General features: G+C 32.0%; 1 protein-coding gene across 1 annotated transcript; it reads right to left on the bottom strand.

Annotated features, from left to right (window-relative positions):
- Nucleotides 1-1,578: 1,578 nt before the first annotated feature.
- LOC143043400 (uncharacterized protein sll1735-like) lies at nt 1,579-10,007 on the bottom strand. Its single transcript, XM_076215721.1, has 4 exons — nt 9,944-10,007; nt 9,181-9,282; nt 4,889-5,002; nt 1,579-1,721 (listed from the first exon to the last, which is right to left on the bottom strand). Exons 1-4 carry the CDS (start codon nt 9,990-9,992, stop codon nt 1,594-1,596), a joined length of 393 nt encoding a protein of 130 aa, XP_076071836.1. The 5' UTR covers nt 9,993-10,007; the 3' UTR covers nt 1,579-1,593.
- Between the last annotated feature and the right edge of the window lie 12,522 nt (nt 10,008-22,529).

Here is a 22,529-nt window from a genome sequence, read left to right as displayed (position 1 = left end):
AATAACATCTACTGTCTAAGAACACATGGATTGATTTGAGTGTCTGACGTTAGAAAAATTATATACGTCACATAAATTTGTTGTTCAATGTGCATACAAACAATTTAAAAAAAAAATTCATAGGCAATGTACGCATACAGAGTTAAAAAATCAAAAGTATGTAAGAATAAATTACAGAAATAGACCGAGATTCAAACTAGTTCAAAAGTTATACATAGAATTTATGAGAATCCAAAAATTGTCAATTCCACTACGCCATTGATTGATTATGACGTTTGTGGTTCAACGTATATAGTAATTCATAATAGAAATATATCATAATGACATATTATAGACAAATATCATACTGACGGGATCTTTTAAAGTACAGAGTCACGTTATAAGCACAAAAGAAATACAAAGAGTCACATATACAAAACAAATCACCAAAAAATGAAAGCCAATACAAACACATTGACGAGATGTATAAGTACCGAGCCACGTCAAACGGATATCACATAAAACCATTCAACAGTAAAAGTAATCTTAATAATAGAACAAAAACAAATAAAAGAACAATAAAACATGTTGTTAAGAATATACACAACATCAGTACGCAGAATCTATACATCAAGACCATCGTGTATTATTTGAGAAGTTGATACGGAATATTTATCAACAAGGTCTTGGTACCTTCCGATGAACTTTTTTAGAAAAAGGACGAGACGTTCTTTGACATACCCCTGGTTCATCAACTTTCTACTCAGACACTGATGACGTTTTACAAAGTCTGAGTAGGAGCTGCAAGCTCTTGAATATCGAATAAGTTGGGAAATATATATCCCATATGCAGGTGAAGTTGGTATATTGCTACTAAGGTGGGGGAAATTAATAATTTCGAAATTAAAATCGTCTCGTATGTCATAGATTCTGGTACTGAGATGACTGTGTAAGTCAAATTCGAGATATAAGTCTAAAAATGAGGCGGAGGAAGCCGTGTCTGTTGTTTCTTTAATCTCGAGTTCTGGGGGATATATTAATGGAACCCAATCAGAAAAGTTCGGATTGTTTAAGGAAAGAACATCATCAATATATCTGAAAGTGAAATTAAATAATCTGGCTTCTTTGATCCTCTTGTTTTTGACAAGTGTCTGGAGGAACTCCGATTCATATGAAAATAAGAAGAGGTCGGCAAGAAGAGGCGCACAGTTTGTTCCCATAGGAATGCCGACAACTTGTTGGAAAAGTCTACCTCCAAACTCAACAAATATGTTGTCGATAAGAAACTCCAGCATACTGACTACTTGTTCTTCTGTGTAGCATGATTTACCTTTTTGTTTGTCACTATTAACGAAATATGCTTTATGAAATCCCAAAGTAATAAACTGTCTAAACTGACGGACAGACTGGTTGCAATAAAACTCTCACTCGACAACTTGATGTATACATATTATAAAAAATAAAAAGAATTTCTCATGAAAGAACTTCGTGAATATTTTGCTTAACAGAAACAAAATGTGTGTTTTAATATATTTGTCTTGACATGTGTTCAATAAGGTGCATGGTTTAATCAATCCACAATCACAAATAAAAATATTATCATTGATATGATTCTTAACCAATAACGTCTGGTTTAAGAGTGCTTGGAATCAAAACGTGCGAAATAATATGCACAACACCATTGTCAGCCTCGATATCGGTTACCTGGAGAGTAGCTTCATGGTTCAGAACAGGGTTATTATCTAAAAGTAAATAATAATAACATAAGTTATTGAAATAAAAAAATCGAGAGAACAATTACACAAAATAGTATTTGAAATATCGAAAACAACACGTTATTAATTTCTTGCGTCCGAAGCGCTTTTCTGGATATACCTTCATCAGGAACGCTCAAAGCCAAACATTTGAAATCCGAAGATGTATAAGTACCGAAACCGTTGAAGAGCTGTATGTCAAAAATACCTAAAATATATAGCCAAATTCATCTAAAGCCAACTTTGCCTGAGGGAGTTGAAACCTTAGTTTCTAAATAATTTATAAATTTATAAACGGACAAATTTTAGTAAAGTTTGTTATATCATGTCAGTACCGAAATACTGACTACTGAGCTGATGATACCCTCGGGGACTGATAGTCCACCAGCAGAGGTATCGACCCAGTGATGTAAAATATCGAAAACAACACGTTATTAATTTCTTGCGTCCGAAGCGCTTTTCTGGATATACCTTCATCAGGAACGCTCAAAGCCAAACATTTGAAATCCGAAGATGTATAAGTACCGAAACCGTTGAAGAGCTGTATGTCAAAAATACCTAAAATATATAGCCAAATTCATCTAAAGCCAACTTTGCCTGAGGGAGTTGAAACCTTAGTTTCTAAATAATTTATAAATTTATAAACGGACAAATTTTAGTAAAGTTTGTTATATCATGTCAGTACCGAAATACTGACTACTGAGCTGATGATACCCTCGGGGACTGATAGTCCACCAGCAGAGGTATCGACCCAGTGATGTAAAATATCGAAAACAACACGTTATTAATTTCTTGCGTCCGAAGCGCTTTTCTGGATATACCTTCATCAGGAACGCTCAAAGCCAAACATTTGAAATCCGAAGATGTATAAGTACCGAAACCGTTGAAGAGCTGTATGTCAAAAATACCTAAAATATATAGCCAAATTCATCTAAAGCCAACTTTGCCTGAGGGAGTTGAAACCTTAGTTTCTAAATAATTTATAAATTTATAAACGGACAAATTTTAGTAAAGTTTGTTATATCATGTCAGTACCGAAATACTGACTACTGAGCTGATGATACCCTCGGGGACTGATAGTCCACCAGCAGAGGTATCGACCCAGTGATGTAAAATATCGAAAACAACACGTTATTAATTTCTTGCGTCCGAAGCGCTTTTCTGGATATACCTTCATCAGGAACGCTCAAAGCCAAACATTTGAAATCCGAAGATGTATAAGTACCGAAACCGTTGAAGAGCTGTATGTCAAAAATACCTAAAATATATAGCCAAATTCATCTAAAGCAAGTGTGCACATTTATCTCTGTGGATACACATATTTGGAATGACCTTCACACGTAAAGTTAAAACAATGTAAATAGTGAGTAGAGAATTTATCGATCCATGGTTCATGTTTTATTGGAAGAAAATTTATAACAGTTAATAAACAATATGAAATCGGTCCAGTTTAGATAGATTCTCCGTATGATCAGATGCACATGTCGGAAGTAACCGCAGAATTGATCCGAGTCGAACGTTGGAAAAGATGAATGGTACGTCATTCAATCAAAATCGGACTTAGAGTAAATACATCCAGATGTCAAAAATAGGCCAATTTTCTATGAATTTTTTTGACAACAGGGAGATTTCCTAAAAGTATGTAAATTGAGGTTTAAACAATAGTTTGGTGTATTTTGAAACATTTGACCATTTTATAAATGCCTAAATTGCAGTTTTTATGAGGGGGAAAAATCGGCAAATTTAGAGTTTTAATTCCATAAATGTATTAAAAGAGCTTCCTTTAACAAAACAAAACTAATTTGGAAAACAAATCTCATCAAAGATACCAGGATTGTGGTTGTGTAAGCCAGACGAGCGATAAGTCTTCAAAATACTCATCGGTAACGCTCAAATCAAAACGTCAAAATGCCAAATAATGTACGAAGTTGAAGAACATTGAAGCCACACAAGAGTAGTAGTAGAGTTATTATCGTATTATAATTCGAATATAGATTAATCAATTTTGGTAAGAGACGTCCAACTATGCAAAATTTTACAAACACAGCAATATGTTGCATTGAAAAACATTTTTCTTTTAAAAAAAAATAACATGGTTGATAATTTGTGTGAGAATATTATACAGACTCTAATAGAATCATATTCAAAACAGTGTGGCTGTGTCCATTGATTGACGACCTTAATTATCCCATTGACTGGGACATATTATGTGAACGTTTGTCTGTAACGACAACTGCTCACTACTTACTTATCATAGACTTTAAAATGTGGGGTCACCAAAGGTTCTTAACGCCTTTAATACTAAAATAATTCGAAAAATTAATCAGGAATAACCTTTATGTTTTGATATATATTATTAATATAAATCAAAACATCGTGTTATTCCTGATTAGTCTTTCGAATTACTTTATTTAGGTGTTGAGAACCATTGGTCACCCAACAGTTTAATTGTCTTTAACAAGTAAGTAGTGAGCAGTTGTCGTTACAGACACACGTTCACCTAATCTGTCCCAGTCAATGGGATAATTTAGGTCGTCAAGCAATGGCCACAGCCACACTGTTTTGAATATGATTCTAATTAGGTTTCATTAATTTTTTTTTTTTTTTAAATTTGTGTCACAATTTTAAAAACAGATACAAGGGAACTGTGCCTATCTCTTTGCCGTTTTATTATTTTTATACCAAAAAAAAACACCGTCACCAACCCTTGACAATGGTAATATTCACTGCGTATCATCGCCACAGGAAAATAAGTACCAACGAAGCGGAGAAAAAGGAAAAAATAAATAAATAAGTTAAGAATTCCTTTAATTTAAACCATTTCTACCGTTTTGATGGGGTTGTCGCTTTTGAAACGAATTACTAATATATATATAGATTTCATTTTGTATACCATCAAGAAGCAAACAAAGAGAAGTGTTTGTGTAATGATTTAAAACTGTGTACCTGGCGACAGAGTATATCAGTAAATCGTTTCAAAAGCGACAACCCCATTAAAACGGTAGAAATTGTTTAAATTAAAGGAATTCTTAACTTGTTTATTTTTTTTTCTCCGCTTCGTTGGTACTAAATTTCCGGTTGCGATGATATACAGTGATATCGCCAATTTTTGCACATATGTCATCAGACCTATTTATAGAAAAACTAAATCTTACTGTTATCAACGGTAACACTAATGCTATGTCCCTTGTACATTGTAGACAGTGTTCCTGCATGGTCTAAGCTATTCTCGTGAATTGTTCCTGGGTGAACATGATAATCAACGAAATCTGAAAGAAAAATGACGTCATTTAAATCTACTTTATACAGCACATAAAACAATAAAACAGATATAATAATAATATATATCGATGCTTTGATTTTCAAGTTTTCCTTTATGTTTGAATTCTCTATCTTTTAATAGAATATGTATTAAATTATTTTCCAAATAGTCTTATATTTCTAATTATGTTTTATTTAAACTACATCTCGAATACACCCTTGTGGAATTATTGATATTTCTAATATACTTTACATACATGTTAACTTAAGTAATAACTGATATAAAAAAAAGCATTCTGTGAGTATTTTATGGCAATACATAGTCTCCTACCGGTTAAAAATTCATTGTAATGGAACGAAATTCTGACATAAACTTGATCTATAACTTGTCATGGTGTAAATTAACAACAAAAAAACCAGACCTACCACTAAATTATTCAAACAATTTACTAAAGAAAAGAAAAAAAAATCCAAAATGTCATTTATCTTAATACAATGTCTTTTACAAATCTTTTAAATCATGAGTTAGTTCCCTTGGAACAGAAATCTAGTAATTAATAATTATTTCCTCAAAAATTTAAATCTAGGGAAAGTTTAAAAAAAAAAAAAAAGTTATTTCTGTTTGAACAGAAATCTAGTAATTAATAAGTTTTTCATAAAATATTTAATTCTAGGATAAGGGCTTTAAATGAACAAGAAGAAAAGCTAAAATCGTGAAAATGGAACTTGCCCTGTAACTTGTAATGATAAAACAATAAACCAAATATCAAATCAATGTCTTATAAAGCTTTAAGAAAAAGTCTGGAAAACTGATTTGCCGGACTGACGGATGGACAGACAGACGGACAGAGTGCAAACATAAAGTCCCCTTCGACTTCGTCGGTAGGGAACTATTAAGAGGCTTTATACCATATTGATTTTATTTTAGGAGGTTGAACTACCAGTGTATGAATAGGATTTTGAATAAAACAGCATATTCACCTGAATAAAAACTAGAGGCTCTAAAGAGCCTATGTCGCTCACCTTGGTCTATGTGAATATTAAACAAAGGACGCAGATAGATTCATGACAAAATTGTGTTTTGGTGATGGTGATGTGTTTGTACATCTTACTTTACTGAACATTCTTGCTGCTAACAATTATCTCTATCTATAATGAACTTGGCCCAGTAGTTTCAGTGGAAAATGTTAGAAAAAATTAAAAAAATTTATGAAAATTGTTAAACATTGACTATAAAGGACAATAACTCCTTAGGGGGGTCAATTGACCATTTCGGTCATGTTGACCTATTTTTAGGTCTTATTTTGCTGTACATTTTTGCTGTTAACAGTTTATCTCTATCTATAATAATATTCAAGATAATAACAAAAAACTGAAAAATTTCCTTAAAATTACCAATTCAGGGGCAGCAACCTAACAACGGGTTATTCGATCCATCTGAAAATTTCAGTGCAGATAGATCTGTACCTGATATACAATTTATACACGTCAGATTTGATCTAAATGCTTTGGTTTTGAGTTATAAGCCAAAAACTGCATTTCACCCCTATGTTCTATTCTTAGCTGTGGCGGCCATCTTGGTTGGATGGCCGGGTCACCGGACGCATTTTTTAAACTAGATACCCAAAAAATGATTGTGGCCAAGTTTGGATTAATTTGGCCCAGTAGTTTCAGAGAAGAAGATTTTTGTAAAAGATTACTAAGATTTACGAAAAATGGTTAAAAATTGAATATAAAGGGCAATAACTCCTAAAGGGGTCAACTGACCATTTCGATCATGCTGACTTATTTGTAAATCTTACTTTGATGAACATTATTGCTGTTACAGTTTATCTCTATCTATAATAATATTCAAGATAATAACCAAAAACAGCAAAATTTCCTTAAAATTAACAATTCTGGGGCAGCAACCCAGCAATGGGTTGACCAATTCATCTGAAAATTTCAGGGCAGATAGATCTTGACCTGATCAACAAGTTCACACCTTGTCAGATTTGCTCTAAATGCTTTGGTTTTTTAAGTTATAAGCCAAAAACTGCATTTTACCCCTATGTTCTATTTTTAGCCATGGCGGCCATTTTGGTTGGTTGGCCGAGTCATCGGACACAATATTTAAACTAGATACCCTTATTGTGATTTTGGCCATGTTTGGTTAAATTTGACCAAGTAGTTTCAGAGGAGAAGATTTTTGTAAAAGTTAACGACGACGGACGACGACGGACGAAAGACACCAAGTGATGAGAAAAGCTCAATTGGCCCTTGCATGCATAACAGTTTTCTATACTTAGACGTCAAAACATCACTTTGTCCCGAAACGAAACATAAAACAGTATTTAGAGAACATTGTCGGTGAGTCCGAAACGCTTTTCTGATAACAAAAAATTAAAGCCATTGATGTTAAGCTGATTCAAGTGAAAAAATCACAAAACATCTTTTTTCCAGTAAACACTAACATATTTGAAATGCTAAAATTAAAAATAATTGAAAAGCTAACATATAGAATATAAAGTTGAAACACATTCCAAACTAAAATTCCGAAAAGTTATGCTAAATGCGATTCGTGATATTCGAGTTTCGAATAAGTCAACATCTAATAGTCAGTAAATTTACAGGAAATAAACATTTCAATAATATGTTATTCACAAAGGTGCTGAATACTGGGCTGGTGAAACGTAATGTTCAACATTGTCCTTCGAAATAACTAAAAAATATAATTGAGCTATAATTCACGAAAGGTTGCGTACAAGCAGACAAAATCTTTGGATTTAAACAGACGATTCTATATGAGCTTTTTACGGAGTGAAAAGTCGTTATAACAAGAAACGCCATATAACAAACAGTATACGATTTTTTACGGGATAAATGTTTTTGAGAGCAATACCACATACTTACTAATCACAGCTATGGTTAAAAAGGTGTGAAACTGAGAAGTTAATTCACTTTGCAGGTTACTGAAACAACATTCATCAAGTACTCTGTTTATCAAAAGTTCAATTGTGTCAATTTCTGTCCGCCATATTGGGATGATCGAAATTGCAGTTACGATCATCCCAATATGGCGGACAGAAATTCAGGCCGATTTGTCTACTTTAACAGCTTATTTGCAGATTTGTAGTTTGCCAAAAATACATCTTTATAAGCATTGACATTGACATTGAAGTTTTTTTCCCTACAAGATGGAAACGCAACAAGAAGAACGAAAATCGAGTTACAAAAAATCCCGATAATGATCATAACTTTTATTTGTTTGTATCAACGATGATCGTAACTTTTACTTAAGATGATCGTAGCTGGCTGTTCAAACGAAGCATTTTCTGATAAATAAAGCCGTTTTGTATGTGACATTTCATATTAATGGTCAGTTTAATAAAATTTTGTTTTTTTGGAACAGTTTGTAGGGATAGAACCTAATATTGTTTTTAAAGGAGAAAGCATATAGCATTAAGAAGTTTAACCATATCTGTTGAATAAAAAATAAAATGAAACCATCAATACAATAATTAAGGGAGCTATCAAGGGGAAGGGGCTAGGATAAAAAAAAATGTCCTGGAATTTTTTTTTTAGTTGAAATCTCTGTCTTTTTCACTCTATTTGGGGGTTTTAGATTTTATATTCAATGAGATTATGCTAGAGTTAAATAGTTTAGCATATTTACGGTATAATTCCGTTTGTTTAGAAGCTGTTTATAGTTCATGGTCTTACATTTTTACCAGGCAACCAGCTAAGACCGACAGAAACAAATCAAAATAAAATCATACTAGTTTCAGTAATACAAATATATCGAGACTGCATAATAGGATGTTCATTTAAAGAAGAAACACAAAGTAATTGCAGTTACGATCATCACGTTGACACCAGTGAAAGTTATGAGGCCAATGCAAAAAAAAAAAAACGAAAAAAACACCAAAAGCTTCAATGCAAAGTAGATCAAAGTCGTTTCAGTTAAACTTATTTTTTTAAATGTAATATTCATTAAAATAATGTGCAAAGATTGATTTAAATACAATGAATGGAGTACTCACGTGTTTTCGTTCAGACGATGTTGTATTGATCCCAAAAGTTCTTAACAGATTTTTGACGTTATCACGTGATGTATGTGTGTAAAATGAAACCGATCACGGTAAAAAAACAGACTATCTCGGAACTAAAGTAAAATTCAAGCTCAATTAATTGATGGTTCACTTACGTCTAGCATAAATGTAGCTGCTTTTCAATTTTGCAATATAATCAGCATCAAGACTAGCGATAGCAGCATTAGTTGGAACAAACATTGTGTATCTCTGTGAACCTAAAATATAAATGATAGACATACCAATTATGAGATTACCAAAGTCGTAAGCCGATGATATCTCCGACACAACATTGACATGCTACCGAAAATAAACTCATCATGGATATCAGAATGGGAGCACATTTATATGACAGAAGGAGTGATTTGTGTCCATACCTCCATATCATTTTCGTACTGATAAAAAATCCAAAATATGACGGAAAACTTGTTTTATTTTTCGTAGTTTTGATAATTTTTCATCAATGTTTTATAAACTTCGATAAAACTTGGTAAAATAAAAACACAATCTAATTTGTTTTCGTGTGGTTGTTTGTTCGTATGTTATCATGTTTTTTTTAATTTTTTTAAACTTGAGTTTGTTTTAAAAAAAACTATCGATATTGTTTCTTGAAAAGATGAAAATTATTTTTCATACCAGTTCAATTGAAGACATCAGTCAATTTGACAGACTTTCTTTTGTTTTGATCGTAGACTTGATGATTTGTCATTTGTATTTAAAACTTAAAACTTAGATACACCGGTAAACTGATTGAAACAACACTTTATTTGTTCTTCTGTGTTTGTTTAATCGTATGTTTTCATGATTTTGCATTTTCGTTTGTTTTAGAAAAACTATCGATAATTGTTTCCCTTAAATAAATGGAAATGTTTTTCATACTAGTTCGATTAAAGATATCAATCAATTTGGCTGCCTCTAGAAATTCCATAAAACCACCGATGTTATAATCCGGGTTCTTTATGACGTCAACAATGGTTCCTTCCGGTACATTTAGAACTTCATCAACAAGGTAGATAACTCCGTTTGTGCATTGAAGATCTACATTTGTTACGTTAGCTTGGTTGAAATACAGAGACTACAAAAACATATAGAAAAAATTAGAAGATGCAGTATTGGTTACTCTTTACATTATTTCATTCTGTGAAAATCCCCTAGTCTAGACGATACATTGTAAAATTTAACCAAAGATCTGGCATCACCTTTGACACATGACTGAATATCTTTATAAAACTAAGATACCAATTAGAAAACTCAATTATTGACAAGATTCCAGGGTAAAAAAAGGACATTATATGCTTTATTCATCAGTGAAGTTTACTAATTTCTCTGTAAATGTCTTCTGGAGGTAAAAATGATAAATTTTGTAACACCTGTGGAAAGGGGGATTAATGGCGTTCAAATAAATAAAAGTTCGAATATTATACACCTGGAAATAATTATTACGGCAAGTAAATTAATTGAAAGAGAAAAAAGATAAAAGAAAAAAAAAACTCGGAAAAATGAAGAAAGAAAAACAAGAAATATCTCAATAATGTACTTAAATCTGCATATTTGTGTATGTTGAAAAAAAAGAATAGAATATAGAATAGTTGCATACTTATGGCAGTGTAATACAATCATATATATATATGTAACTTATCAAATGAGCACCACTTTTTTATGTGTTTCTTTTAATTTTAAAAGACGCTAGATTTATCTATTCAACTTACTTAGTATCTTATTTTCATGTTTAAAACTTACACTTTCTTGTGAGTAAACCCGTATGTAGTGGCCATTTAAACTGATAAGAATTTCACCGAAGGCCATGTCCCAGCTGTAGATAGCTCCTTTCACGATATGATAGTTGAGAACGTTTGCCAAAGCACTGGTATCTTTCTGTAACGATGCAACTGTGGCTGGTGAAAGCTTAGCAAATGCTTCGTTCGTAGGAACTATCAGAGTTAATGGACCTATAAGTATGACTTAAATAGTTGATATATCTTTCTTTTATGATATGCATGTATCTGTATATATTTTTCACCTCTAATATAGGAGATCAATGATATATCTAGTAAATCAAAACCCACATATAATCACAAAAACTGAACACGTAACTTAATAATCTAACATTTAAACATAAATGTCGAAATCTATTAGACCTGTCAGTCTCCAGACATACGAGTTGTCCTAAATTCATAATTTATAATTGAGAGTCTTAGGAGTAAAGGTTTGATTTCTAAACGATCTTTCGATAACTGATTCCATTAACATGATTAATAAGCAGTTTATATAATTAATGTGATTTACAAAACTTAGTTTGAAAGATATGTTACTTTTACTTTTTTTCTTCTCCATTAATAATTAAGTTCTACACCATAAAAACTGGGAAAAATAATAGTGAAGGAAAGGAAAAATGGGATGAAATACATTAAAATTCAGGCTAATAAGCCGAATGAAATCTATAGTATAATTATTACATTATTTAACATTTCTAAAAGTCATCTGTCAAAATAACATAAATATGCTTGGCAACATTATTTAAAACGTATCTGCTAATTGTTAGTCGTTCGTTAGCTTGTACGTGATGCTAAGAGCTAAAACTCAAAAGCAAAGATTCATAAATGAAACATACAAAATTGGAAGTACATAAACATTGTTAAAGGAACGGTCAAACGATCAAAGATCAACAATACAATAAAGACTGTCTGAATATTATTGAAATGGGATGAATGGTATATTTCTACGTACCTTGTGTTCGAAAAGTTTGTTCTAAACCTGCAGTCTTGATCAACTGTACAAAAGTAGTCGCAGAATTTCTAGTCGCTATGTCCAAGCAGTTGTTTGTAGCTGTAAATAACAACCAAAAATCAAAACAAACAGTACAATTGGTTGATCTTCATTATTATTTCTGTTTGCTATTAACTTATACAGTTACTGACTTCATGCAGGAACTTCTTAGGAAGAAAGATAAGAAGTTAGCAATATCCTTTAACTCTACCTTCCGCTATATAGATGATGTTCTTTCACTAAATAATTCAAAATTTTGTGACTATGTGGAATGCATCTATCCCTTCGAACTAGAGATAAAGGATACAGTTAAGTCTGCCTCATATCTTGACTTATATCTAGAAATTGACCATGAGGGTCGGTTGAAAACAAAACTTTACGACAAAAGAGATGATTTCAGCTTTCCAATTGTGAACTTTCCATTTCTAAGAAGCAACACTCCAGCAGCACCTGCATACGGGGTATATTGATACGATATTCCCGTGCTTGCATTACCTATCATGCTTTTCTTGATAGAGGGTTGCTGCTCACAAGGAAGCTTTTAAACCAAGAGTTCCAAATGGTGAAGTTGAAATCATCCCTTCGTAAATTTTACGGACGCCAACACGAGTTGGTTGACCGTTATGGAATAACCATTTCACAAATGATATCGGATATGTTCCTTACGTCGTAACTACAATCCCCCTTCCCTTTCATGAATGTGACCTTCCGAATTATACTATTTACCAGATTTGTTATTACATAAGCAACACGACGGGTGCCACATGTGGAGCAGGATCTGCTTACCCTTCCGGAGCACCTGAGATCACCCCTAGTTTTTGGTGGGGTTCGTGTTATTTATTCTTTAGTTTTCTATGTTGTGTCATGTGTACTATTGTTTGTCTGTCTTTTTCATTTTTAGCCATGGCGTTGTCAGTTTATTTTAGAATTATGAGTTTGACTGTCCCTTTGGTATCTTTCGTCCCTCTTTTACATCATAAGACGCTACTAAAATTACAAGGTGCATCTGCGGTAGGGTTTGTTTGGAAAAAAAATCTGTGCGTCACTTTTTAGAAGTTTCCATAATCATTTTGATTTCAAACTTTACTACGAAACCATTTCAAAAAGTAACAAGAGATCGGTCTTTTTGAGTGAACTTGAACGGTACTAAACAACATGGTTGTATTTTTACTCCAAATCAGCTAGATACGAAACCTGAAATAAGAAAAAAAGACTTAATATCTTGCATATTGCCCGAAGCGATTATTTGAACATTTGTTGAAAACTGAAGAGATGCGGTAATGTTGACAATGAAACAATTGTCAAACAAGGGCCAAATAAAGCTGATTTATAAAATGAAATAAACTAAAGAATAACAAATTTTATAATAAAACCTAAAAGCTCTAGCAAAAAAAGCACATTACTGAAAAAAGTAAGGGCATACAGCACAAGTACGATATATTCTTCTGTATCGTAACAAACCTTGCAATCAATATGAATTAAATAAATACTTATTTCATATTGGACAAAGTGATTAAGGAAATCTCACATTTGCAGTTCCATTGACATTCCATAATCATAAATTCTTTTGATATATCTCACCGTTATGACCAAAACCCAACTTGTGCAATTATCGGCATTTACTTTTCAATATACCAATAGCTTTTCTCTTGAATTTACAGTAAGGAGTTATCAAAAATAGTAAATTCCTGTCTTTATAGATAGTTGTCGCGTTGTATCATCTTATACCTAGTCTTTTTGTATTTTTAAAACTATATCATGTATCAATGTTATGAGAGATCTGTTTCATTTACAACGGTTACCGCCTTGTGTCTCTTTTTTCGTTCAAATATTGTTACACACTAATCAATTGTTTGTAAGCTATAATTTATTTAAATAATTTTGATATGTATATTACTTCATATGAAAATTTTATAGCTGTTCTACACCTTCTTGCATGCTTATTTGAGTACAAATAAAAGAAATAAAGAACCTATACAATTTATATTGTAAAATTATCAATATAGAAGACGAAAATAGTTTCTAATGACAAGTTTTATAAATTACCACACGAGAATGGTGAAGAGGTGTAAAAACTCACTATAGATATCAGGCTTATATCATTATAATATTACCCTTTTGTAATCAAATAGTCAAAGTTTATAGTGCTCATGAACTTGAATAATCAATTAAACAAGTGTCGTGAAGAAGTTAAACAGGTCAAAATATGCACAAACAGAACATTGGTACAGCAATGTGACTGTTTTTCTCCAAATTTTATGAAATACATACAAGTAATGGAAACGCAGACGATAATGTGTGTGTCACGGTTTTTTTTTAACAAACTTGATGTTTATATCAGTGTTCGTGTATTTGAAATGATTCCGACCGATTTTACAATTATTTATTAATTCATATTAAAGTTCATCTCATTGACACACTGAAAGTCTATCTAAAATCAGTTCTATGTTTATTTAAGATTAGAAATAAGTTTGTTACGATCGGCAAATAATCAGTGCACCAGAATATGTATGAAGCATTCGATTTATGGCTTATGTATGAACCTTGATATGAAAAACATGGTTTAAGTCAATATATTTATAACTTGGTGGAGAACTGATTCGCATGCTAGGTGGTGCATTTAAAGCTAGAGATTCTGACTTTGAAGAGGCAGCCGGTATTGCTCCTTTGGAGATTTGGCTGGTTGAATCTTATTTGCAAGTTTTGTACATTTGGGTCAATATCTTTAATTGTTTTTACATAGGCGGCAATGGTAACGTTTTTTCCTGTAGCTCAGACCATATCGTAAACTTGGATATGTATGATAGCTCGTTTCGAAGCTGTGACATTTTCACATTTATGGTTAAATTTCCGGGGTACGAAGTGAGATTACTTTTTCCGTAAATTAGCATGCCACGAACATCCATTCGTGATGCGGCTCCTCGTGGTAAAAAATCACTTTTTTAAAACAATAAGTTCTTTGAAAATTTAATATTTTGAACACATTTAATAGCTCTAAAGTTTTTACACATTTATTCTATGTTCCTCTACTTTCCTAATCACCACAAATGGTTAAGCTCAGTCATTAGTAAAAAATAGAAACAGGTCCAATATCTCTACACTGAGATTTTTTGTTTACACACAACTTTTGAGTTCTTCATTTAGAGGCGTATTAAGGAAATTGACCCATTTAATGAATCAAACTACGCTTGACTCCTACCATTCATTGAAAAAGGTATGAAAATCAACAAAAAACTACATTTCAACTGATCAGTATAAACAATCAAAGAAATAGTAAACAAATCATAAAAAGTGTTGTACTTAGTACATTTATCTTTCTGTTGAGAAATCATCTTTTAAAACGATGGTTCTGTAATAATAGGTTTGCGGAGCAAAATTTGTATTATTATACATTTGCATTTTCAACGGATACCGTTTTGTTCCACAGTATGTTTAGTATATACGCTTTAAAAACCTTTATTAAGACATGTATCCTCTTATTTAAGAATCCGTTGTGTTGGATTAAACCTTTAACCCTTTTGGAATTTACTGTTGGTTATCATTTACAAAACAAATATAAAAGAAAGTAGGGCTGACTTTGGATATATTGAAACAATAATCCTCACAGAAAGTATCTTAAACTATTAGAGAACGGAATAAACAAAAATGGGAGCATTGAATTATTAAAAATCAATAAATAGTAAAGTTATGGATATAGAAGACAACGGAAAAATAAATATTTATAAATAAAAATAAGAAAACATTCAGATTATAAGTTTCTTGCTTGCTCAAAATTTGAATTTACAAAGCTTATAATTCTATTTTAGAATAAACAATTCATTTATAGAAAATAAATCCACATTTTATAGATTTAACTGATGTAGATAACAAGGCATATAAATTATCCTCAAGTCTAGATCATACATTAAAGTAAATTTAATTGATTCCTCCTTTAAACAGTCAGTAGAACTTAAGACGGGACTGTTGAAATATTTACTGAAATAGTGTTTATTAATGCTGTTGTTGTTATGTATTGTTGTTTGCTATAGCTTTAGTATATTATGACGATCAAGCTTTAAATTGAATAATAATGTTAAATCAGCAAGGTACAAACATGTTCAAAGTCATATAGATAAACCATTACACAATAACGATGGACGTGTTTTATATACTTGAATAAACAAGATTTAATATAAAACACGTGAACCTCGAAAGAAAAACTTCTATGTTAAAAAAATCTTCAAATGGTATTAAATTAATGCCTTTGCGTCCTATAATTCGCGAACAGATTTTCGGTATACAGTGACCTTAATCATGACAGATTTCGTTTGAAATTTGGCTATCCTTTTACTGCTGTAATAACAAAATTTAATAAACAAAAGTGAACGCATTGTAAATAAATAAAAACAAATAAACATTACCTAATAATTTCACTAAATGTTTTCGTGCTGTGTTTATTGTTTATCAACGTCACGACTGATAAACGCCGTAAATTAATTAGAAGCGAAAGGTTTGATCAACTATCACTGCATGACATGTTTTTTGTCGATTAAACACTTAGGAATATGAATTTATTATTTGAACAAAAAAGTGAACATAGGACTTTGTTTACTATATATGCATGCATTGGTTCAACAATTGTCTTGAATTCATAATCATGAGTAACTCGTTTCTTATGATTTGAAGCAATATTTGCGACATAACTCGTTGTTATGACGACACCATATTGTACTATTGTAACTTGTTACTATTTTTTTTTTCTATAAAACGAAAGAATTTTTTTCAATAACACTAGTGTTTGTGATAAGACCTTTTATTTCGACAAAACATATTTTCATTATTACTTATCCTGTTTCAATCTTTGGTCTTTTACATGTTATAATCACAAAACATTGATCAAGTTCTAATTTGGGTACAATCACTTTTGCCGTTCTTAAACTATGCCCCTTTCAATTATAAATCATGAAAATTTGTTTCTTTTCTCAACGAAATGTTTTGAAAATTATACACAATGCTCAATACCATAAACGCAAATCATGTTCTATGTGCATTAAGATTACAGGCCAGTGGGGAATCTATTTTTTCGAGAAATTTGTTGATGGTTTGGAAGCAGTACGTATAATTAGGTAAATTCCAGCTTAGTGTAATTTATAGACACGTATGTTGACATTAAAGTGTGTATGAATTTTATTTTTTTTAACTGCTGTCTCATTGATATATATCCTGCATCTTTTATTATTCATAGTACTGAAAGATGAAGTCGAAACATCAGCTTTACCGCTTCAGTGAAACAGATGAAAATGTTATTTTAAGGGATTTCATATGTAATGAGAACCGCATGTATGGTAAACTGTTCTTGTGGATCTTACCTTCCAGTTATCATAATACAAATATTCATTTGAATGTGTTCAAAAGTGTGCCATTAATAATGTATACATGTAGTTTATTTTTCCCCGAATTGTTCTACAGAAAAACGAAAGAATACCCTGAGCCTATTTTGCATGTACAAACACCATAAAAAAACTACGGCAATGTATACACATCGATCCGTCCAATACTCCAATAGAGAATATAAATGAAACAATAAAAACCAAAATGGACGCACAAAACGGACTACCGATGCATTAAGAAAGTTTATTACATTGGTTGCAATAAATTACATTGATTTCCCAGTTAGATAAAAACCGATAATTTCACATGTGAAATACACGTGGTTATTTCACTCTCTGACGTCATACAACAATTGACGTTGTCAAGACGTCGATAACGTCGGATCAAACAAATTGTGAATGCGTAGGAAAAACATATAGTTCCTTACATTTTTCTACATTAATTTCATAAAAAGAAGCCATTAGCCAATGTAATAAAAAGTATAACAAATCGCCGTATTTGAATATCAAAAATAAGACAACTTGTGACCGAACGCCGCCTTGGATATCCATGCGTCGTTCGGTCACGCGTTGTCTTATTTTTGATATTCAAATACGGCGATTAGTTATACTATAAATAACAAAGTACAGAACCTGACAAAATCAAACAATATCAATTATTGGCACATGTGAAAAACAACTGCCAGTTCTGATACGGGCATTTTCAGAAGAAAATAGTTTATTAAACCTGGTTTTAGCTCGCGGAATCTCTCATTTGTATAATAGTTGATAGCTCAGTTATATTGACAAAATTGGGTGAGCAACCTAAACAGACATAATGGGTTAATGTGACAATGATGGGATCCAACAGCCAAAACATATACCACAGAAATACAACTCAACTGACTTCAAAATTCAATAAAAAATACAATTTAAAAAAAAAAAGATGCAAACAAAAAAGGAGTAAAATTGCGGTGACATTAAAAAGTCAAAAGCTGATTGCATGATGCATATAAGCGAGTCATGTCACAAGTCATACAACAAAAACAAACATAATAGCCCAAAGAGAAAAGACGTAAAAACTAAATAAAAAAAAAAGATAAACAACTTCAGCAACTACAATCTATAAAAGAGGGACGAATGATTCCAGAGGGATATTCAAACTCATAGATCGAAATAAACTGACAACGCCATTGCTAAAAATAAAAAGACAAACAGACAAATAATAGTACACAAGACAAAACATAGAAAACAAAAGACTGAGCAACACGAACCCCACCAAAACCTGGGGATGATCTAAAATAAGACCGTCTTGTATTATTTGTGAAGTTTATACTGAATGATTATCTAGCAGGTCTTTAAAATGCTTAGTGCACGTGAAATCACCATCGTTATTTAATTGGGTTCTTCATATTTGTGTTACTAACTCTTTAGCTTTTTTTGCAGTGTTTTGTACACTGCATGCGGTCTGTCTTTTTGTCGGATTTTTATGCATGTTGTGGGTAGAATATATTTAACTCCAAAATGTTGATGGTTCCTTTGGTAATTTTCACTTTTCATTTATAGCGTAACCTTTGATTTCAGATTCGGGTATTTGTTTAGAAGAATGATGTCTTTAAAAAGAACTAGTTTTAATTAATATTATTTTTTATGGATTTGTCGTTATTATTCGTATTATGGGTAATGCATATTCTAATTGTTTTTCAAGTACATACTTAATGAAACTTGGAATCCAGTTGGACTTTGAGTGGTAGCCTGGATTGTAGCAGGTGATGATATTGTGGCATGTTTTTTAGAAGCTGTCATCCCTGAAATACAGATACATATTGTACTTCAGATATATTTAATATATTTTTTCATACGTATAGGAATGATTTGCAACTTATATATCTCTAAGAGTTTGGTTAAAACAAACATGTTTTATAATATAAATAATACAGTTTAGCCTCGGGCTTAAACCTTATCATAAAAGTTGAAACTTTTTGGCAGCCTGAAATATAAAAAGAATAAACAAATAGAATAAGTGACATCTTTCAACAAAACAGATTGTCTTCTCATAATTTTTAAACAAAATATTGTTGTAGTTTTGTTTATTGTTAAACGTCTACGTATGTTTCTGTATATCAGTGATTACTTCTTAATAAAGTTCATAGAACTTTAGTGATGTTTAGATCTCAATAATATACCAAGAATCAAACCAGGGCAAACGGAGTGAGATAGGGTGCGTCGATAGAACATATCTCCTGATATGCATGCACCACTTTCTGTGCGAATCTACGAAATCGATAATTATAATAGGTACTAGTAGACGGTAGATCATCTTCAAGTGATAAGATTAAAATGCTTTTGTTTTTATGAATAAATGAAGACGTTTGGCATTTATTTTATTGTTTACAGATAAATACTCGTTACCCACTTTGTCGTCAATATTATCAGGTTTTTTTTCTACCGAGTATTTTCATTGTGAAATATAATATTTCCCCTGTGGTCAATGTCAATTTCACCAAAATATCTATTTATCCTTTCATGTATTAATGAGAAATAGAAGATGAAATAATTCTATAATATAATTTAAATATTTTGATACATGTACATACCGGTTATCACTTTGTATGCTGTTGGAGTTCCATTTGTTACATGACTTGTTGAAGGCGATATAAATGAGGTGGGCATCATTTTAGTAACAGCATCGGTTGTCCCTGAGTTAAAGGTATAACTTATAAATTAAATCAATTTAACACTTTGACGTCATGTAGTCCAGCAGCTAAGTCCACTATTTTGGGACAATTGATCACTTTATGGTTAAAGCATGAAACTTTGCACAGTGTTAGTTATGATGCTTATAAACATTTTTGGATATGGAGCCATAAAAAAACCCACAATGACCGCCAATTCCAACATGTCCGCCAACAGTCATGAGGCAGAGTCCAAAAAAATGGTATAATTGATCATTGTAAAATAAAAGCACAAAACTTTGCATTTGCTAGTGTTGATGCTAATTGATCTTTTCTGAATATGGAACAATCAAAAATAATTCCATAGTGGCCGACAAATTCAAAATGTTCGCCAAAAGTCAAAAGGCAGAGACCAAAAAAATGGTATAATTGATCATTTGAAAATAAAAGCACAAAACTTTGCATATTGCTAGTCATGATGCTAATTAATCTTTTCTGAATATGGAACAATAAAAAATAATTCAATAATGGCCGACAAATTCATAATGGCCGCCAAAAGTCAAAAGGTAGAGTCCAATTTTTTTTTTAAATTGATCACTTTATAGTAAAAGCATGAACCTATGCACAGTGTAAGTTATGATGTTAATGATAATTTTTGAATATAAAACCATATAAAAAAATCAAAATGGCTGACAAAATTTGTCTTTTGTTTTACACACGATTTAATTCTTATTATCAAAAACTATATCGTATATATCTAGAAAGCTATTAACAATCAACAACTATTTGTGCTTTGCAAAAATTTGAGGAGTTCAGGTCATCAAATCTTGAATTACATACTTTTTGTTTGTCTTTTTAACTTTTTCGAGTCAAGCGTCACTGATACGTCATTTGTAGACGATACACGCGTCTGGCATACAGAAGTTATCCAGAAGGAATATATAAACCAATTCATATGATCATAGTTCTCACAACATGGCTACTGAAAATACGTTCAGGGTATCAAGTGTAGAATATGACAAACCAACTAGTTCAGATAATATTGATTGGGCAAATTGCATCCTATGCCAAGAAATTACAGACGAAAAACTAATATGTCCTTTTGATTCTAAACGTCTCAATGTTGGGACTGGTTATCAATCTTTAGCTGACAATATTAAGAAGTTTCATGACTTACGATTGATACCTGAAGGCATTAATGTGTGCATTTAAAACTTAGATGAGGGATCTGGAATAGCACAGTCCTTCATTGACCACAAGGCATGTTGGCACAAATATTGCAACTTAAAACTGAACAGGACAAAGTTGAATAGAGCAGAAAAACGAACCTCACATGAGAGAATAGATGATAAAGCAACCACATCTAAAAAGAAAACTCGACATAGCTTTTTCGTTCAGTCCACCAGTAACCCGTCTGTGTGCTTTTTCTGTAATGAAAATGGCCAAGAAACCCTTCATGAGTCCTCAACGTTTGACAAGATACACGTGTGAGATAATGTGCAGTAAAATTAAATGACAAGTTGTTACTTGCAAAGTTAAGCGCTGTTGATCTAATTGCACAGGAAGCAAAGTACCACTCTAAATGTTTAGTTTCCTTATATACATCTCGAATTGAAATGAAAAATGATAATGTCGAATCTACGAAGGAAAGGCAAATCCATGGTATTGCATTTTCAGAACTAGTCTCTAATATAAATAGAACAAGGTCATGCGATGAGACCATAAATTTTTACAAGTTGTCAGATCTATGTAAACTTTATACGGAAAGAATAACATGTCTAGGTGCAGATGTTTAATTTCGAGTTAATAGTTCTCGACTGAAAGACAGAATTGTATCTAATTTCCCTGACTTAGATGCTTACTAACAAGGCTGTGAAAACATTCTTGCTTTCAAAGAGGACATTGGTCCTGCATTGAAGAGAGTCTGCTTAGAAGACTTTGATAATGAGTTTGTCAACATATCAAAAGCAGCTACGTTTATTCGTAAAGATATTTTCGCATTGAATTCAGAATTTAAAGGAACCCTTTTCAAAGGAATGTCAGGAAGCTTCTGTACCCCAGTCATTGCTTTCTTTGGTCAGTATGATTCAGTTTGGACCCAACATTCAGGATCGTTCATATTCTCAGTCGACATTAATAATAGCACAGCTTCTGATGTATAGTTGTACAAAGAACCTATCCAACCGTCACATGAAAGATCATGAACCTCCAGTTTGTGCTTATTTGGTTATCATGATCCACTGTAAGACTAGAAAACGTGATCTAGTAGATACTTTCTTCAAACTTGGACTATCTGTCTCCTACGACCGAGTGTTTTTCTACTTCCATGGCCAATGATGCTTGTTGTCGTTATGTCCAAGAAGGTATTGTTTGCCCAACCAATCTACTACAAAATGTATTTACTTCATCTGCTGTAAACAACATCGACCACAGTCCAAGTAGTATATCGTCAAAAGATTCATTTCATGATACAGGTATATCTTTATTCCAACATATTTCGGAGGATGTTCAAGGCGTTGTTCAAACATTTCACCAATCTGAGCCTATGTTGAAATGCCAGTCAAAGAGAGTATCTCTTTTACCAGAAATTTATTCAAATCTTCCACCAGCTGTACTAAGATTCAGCGAACCAGATATCCCATTAGTTGAAGGAGATCTTTCAGCTTCCGAATTGTG

This window comes from Mytilus galloprovincialis, chromosome 8 (genome assembly GCF_965363235.1).
Source record: "Mytilus galloprovincialis chromosome 8, xbMytGall1.hap1.1, whole genome shotgun sequence".
NCBI lineage: Eukaryota > Metazoa > Mollusca > Bivalvia > Mytilida > Mytilidae > Mytilus > Mytilus galloprovincialis.
Note: the sequence above shows the minus strand (reverse complement) of the source record. Positions and strands in the feature narration are given on the sequence as shown.